This window comes from Geospiza fortis, unplaced genomic scaffold (assembly GCF_000277835.1).
Source record: "Geospiza fortis unplaced genomic scaffold, GeoFor_1.0 scaffold381, whole genome shotgun sequence".
NCBI lineage: Eukaryota > Metazoa > Chordata > Aves > Passeriformes > Thraupidae > Geospiza > Geospiza fortis.
In genome coordinates this window covers 2,391,711-2,395,926 of record NW_005054348.1, presented here as the reverse complement: position 1 = coordinate 2,395,926, position 4,216 = coordinate 2,391,711, and the positions used below count along the sequence as shown (strand labels likewise).

Below are 4,216 nucleotides of genomic sequence, written 5' to 3'. Positions count from 1 at the left end.
GCCATCACTGCCTCCATGGCCATGTTCTCCTGCCACAGCCAGCCCTCCGAGCCGGGGAGGTGAGGGGGAGGGAAGGGGATGCTGTCCTAATGCCTTTTCCCATGTAATAACACCCGTTCAATGTGCCACACAGTTGTTGATCACTACACCAGTGAAATTGTCTTCAATAGTGTCCGAGTCATCGCCATCATCATCATTGGCCTGGGCTTCCTCCTGCTGCTCTTGCCAGAGGAATGGGATGTCTGGGTAATAAAGCTCCTCACACGTCTCAAAGTCCGGAAGAAGGAAGAAATTCCCGAAGGGAATGGAGACATTGCTTCAGGACTGCCTAATAAAAGCCGAAGAACTCGCCCTTCCATGTCATCCTTTGCTCATTAAATGCTCTTTTTACCAAAACTTTGTGGTTAACGTTATATATGATGATGCAAAGGTCTTTTCTTGGGAAGAAGCACACCTGTCCAACACGGTGTACATACCTGTACAGTTTTGATATGATCACCATCTAAAGCATCAAGTCTTGGCATGTCCAGTTTGCTTGTACTTTTTTCACATCTGACCTTTCACTTAAGTAGTACACTGAAAAAAACTGCAAACCAAGAACCTCTCTTCTCTTTTTAAATGAATGTAATATATAGTCAAAATATATTTGCATAGGTTATTTTAAAGAATGACTTTCATGAAAAGCAGGGCAGACATTTTGAACATTAGGTACTGAATGATGCATTGCACACTGTGATTTAAAAGAAACAAATGCTATGCTACATCACATGTTTATTTTTGACCAGAGCTGTACTTTGAAAGTTTTCAAGGAGCAAAAAAAAAAAGGGAATCTTTTTGGGGACAGGAAGAGGGGGGGAAGAGCAGAAGGAAGATTTAGAAATCACTCTATGTAGATGAGCGCATGTTGCGCTGCAAACAGGGAAAATCCAAGCGCAAAAAATGCTTGCACTAGAGCATAGAGAGAAAGCAGTCTAGAGCCCAAATCTCCTTATTCTGCAAATGACTGTAGTCCACGTTTAAAATCATGCAAGAGAAATCCAGTGCCTTCTACAGAACTCTTGTCTTTATCCACGCAGAACCAGGTCCTGCTGCGAGGCACTTGCAAAGGCAGGGCTCAGGTTTGTGGCCCCGAAGGACCCCAAATTCCCACCGCCACCAGGACGTGCCTCCCACGCACACCGTGGCTCCTGTGGGAACGTGGGGCCCAGGGCACTGCAAGGTCGAGCGCAGGAGACCTGGTTCTCTTCTCACTTCACAGGTTTTACCCCTGTGCGGAGCTGCGCTTGATCAATGCCAATGTGGGGAAGGGGAAATCTCGGTCACGTGTGGGACATCCGACGGAAAATGATCCAAGGGGCTGGCAAGAGCGTGGTTGCTGATGTACAGTCTGAGAGCATGGACTAAGGGGGTGAATCGCCAGTTGCTTTTACTCCATAATTGTGAGTGTTAAGAGTTAAAAATGTAAGATATTTACATCAAATGTAACACTTTTTATGAAACTTGTAAGCACCAGGATGTTTACTTACGCGATTTTGGTTCGCCATTAAATTTCTATCTGTGATAGATCACATGCTATGTAAAAAGGGGGGGGAAAGGTTATAGTTTACTATTTTTGAAGTTTACATTGTTGCATACAAAATTAAAAGTGTTCTTTTGAACTGCTGCCATAGCCTAAGGTCCCTGCTGCCACTGAGGTCCTCTTTGTCTCAGGCAGGGGTGGCATCCACTTCAAAACATTTTAGCAAATCAACTTCAGATTCCATTATCTGTTTGGCAAAGCTAAATAATAAAAGATTTTAAACTCAGCCTCAGTCAATGCTATCCTTTTCCTTCTCTTGACTGAACCTTTGTTGCAGTTCTCCTGTGGGTGGTATTTGGGCAAAGTGATCAGAAGGGAGAGACAATCATCAAAGCAACCCAGGCTGCATCTCACGGCACTGCCAGCCCATCTGCCCAAGACAGCAAAGCCTGCTCTACACTACCTGGACAAAGCCATATAGGGAGATATTGTTGGGCATCAGTCAGGAAAGAGACATCCAGCAGAAGTAGACCAAAGGAAAAATTGACCTTTGAAAGCACCACTGAGCAGCCACATGTGCATATGCTAACAGGTGCTTAGGGCAGTGTGTGGGACATGAATTTGTACATTAATAACCAGGCCCTAGTCCAGGCTGTATGCTTGTCTCCATCATTTTGCTTGATGACCAGACATTAAAGACTTGCTAGCAGAGATTACACCCCTGAATTTTTGTATTTATTTCTTTGGAAAGAGGAGAGTAAAGGCACAAGACAGGAGCACAGGTACAACTCCAATAACTGCACTGAAGGGCACACATAGAGACAACTTCAGAACTCCCAGATTTAAGTTTATTCTATCTTCAGACAAATCATTTTGTCATCCTTGGGATGTCATTCTCCTCAGGCCTCCTCTCTGAGCAAGGCCAGAGAAGAATATATAAACAGTCCTTCTATTTTCCATAGACCTAGAAAGTGGCATGTACTGTGATCTCCACACTTCATTTTGTTGTATGTTTGATGCAGTCTGTAAGCATTCAAAAGGCTCCAAATACCCTTTTAAAAATTGCAGCTAATGTGTGTTTTTAAACAAAAGGGAAGCAGGTTTTTTAGCATTCAGTATGGATTGTTGGGGAATTTATGCACCAGAATAGATAGCAGCATGGGTAAAACTCTGATTTACTAAGTCATTGCTTCTGTTGGCTCATCCTTCCTGAGAACAGGCTAAACACAGGCAAGGGCTGGGACTTCAAACAACTCTCCTCTGAGTGGGGACTGTGCAAACTAGATTTCCCCATGTGAAGCAATTCTGAGCTAGCCATGTTAACCAGATGAAAGGAGCTACATTTCTTCAGGTAACACCTTGCCCTAAGCATAAACACCTGACTTGACAGTAAGCTACTGGGTAGAAAAACCTTCCAGACAGTGAAGTCCAGGATGTGATTAGGAGAACAAAAATGCAGCATGTCCATATGGTATGTGTGCACATCTCTAAGTGCCAAACATCGCAGGTCTGAAGCTGAGAAATGAAAAAAACTGGAGTTGTTGGCTTTCACCAGAAGGACAAGCCAAAGCAAGCCCCTCTGAGAAGGCATTAGATGTAACTGGGCCACCCTTCAGGCGAAGGCAAGATTGAACCCCTGATCTCAGACTGTGAAAGGATGGAGGACAAATTCAGTGCCTTGGAGAGGAGGGCTGAGCTGTGGCAGCCTCTCCTGCCTGCCCTCAGAGGCCAAAGCACTGTGTGCAATCTCTGCAGCAGCCTGTGAGTCAGACCCCACACTGCCCTGCCGGGCTGTACCTGCTCTGCAGCACAGAGCTGGAATTCCACACAAGTCTGGAATTAGCACTTTTTAGCACTTTTAGCCCACCTTGGCCACCTTGAACCTCCTCCTTAGGCAGAAGTGCAGGTCCCTCCAGCATGAGGCTTCTTCAGGTGTCTCTTCAGCTGGGCTCCTGCATCCTCAGTGTGCATCTTCTGCCCCAACAGAGCACTGCCAGCCACAAGTGTGCCCCCTTGTTCAAGGGCTGACCTGGACTGGCAACTGCCTGGCCCAGCTTAGCCCTCAAAGGGTCCAGTAACAAGTGTCCAGTGGGCTTGTTATAACAGCATATTGAGAAAAAAAATCTCAGAAAAGCAAATAGCATCAGCAGACCTCACTGCAGCTGCTGGCTTTCAGTGCTGCAGAATACAGCAGTGAGAAGGCACAGCAGTCCCCCTCCTGCCTTCTGTGCCTTTGTCCTTGTCCTGTTGTCTCCTGCTGCTACCTTCATAATAATTTTTTATTGCAACTCTCCACAGAAACTGCATGAGCCTTTTATCAGCACATGGGTCAGAGATGGGCTCATTTTAAAAAGCTTTTCCTGATCTTCTCTCCAGAATGGCTGTGTTTATATCAGTAGTCTTCAGAAAACAGCCACGAAGGGCAGAAATCCAACCACAGTAATCAACAGATGAACAAAAGACACTGAAACCAGGATGTGGCTTAATTTCTTTGGGAGCTGAGGCTAGACTAGCAGGAGCTGTAGATCACCAAGTTCTGGGGCTTAACTGATGTTTCCTGTAAGCTCAGGAACAAATTTCCCTTCTGAACTGTGAGCTCAGGAACAAATCTCTCACCCCCAGCTCTCCAGAGCAGTCGAAAACAAAAGCAGTGCAATATTGAGCTGGTCAGAGTTACTAAAGATAATGTATCTTCAA

At 45.4% G+C, this 4,216-nt stretch overlaps 1 protein-coding gene across 1 annotated transcript in view; it reads left to right on the top strand.

Annotated features, from left to right (window-relative positions):
• SLC35F3 (solute carrier family 35 member F3) overlaps positions 1-388 on the top strand; it is a 44,545-nt gene extending 44,157 nt beyond the window's left edge. Inside the window, exon 6 of the mRNA XM_005423202.3 lies at positions 134-388. Coding sequence (XP_005423259.3) covers positions 134-378 — 245 coding nt within the window. The 3' untranslated portion in view covers positions 379-388. The remainder of the gene's footprint in view (positions 1-133) is intronic.
• Positions 389-4,216: the final 3,828 nt, after the last annotated feature.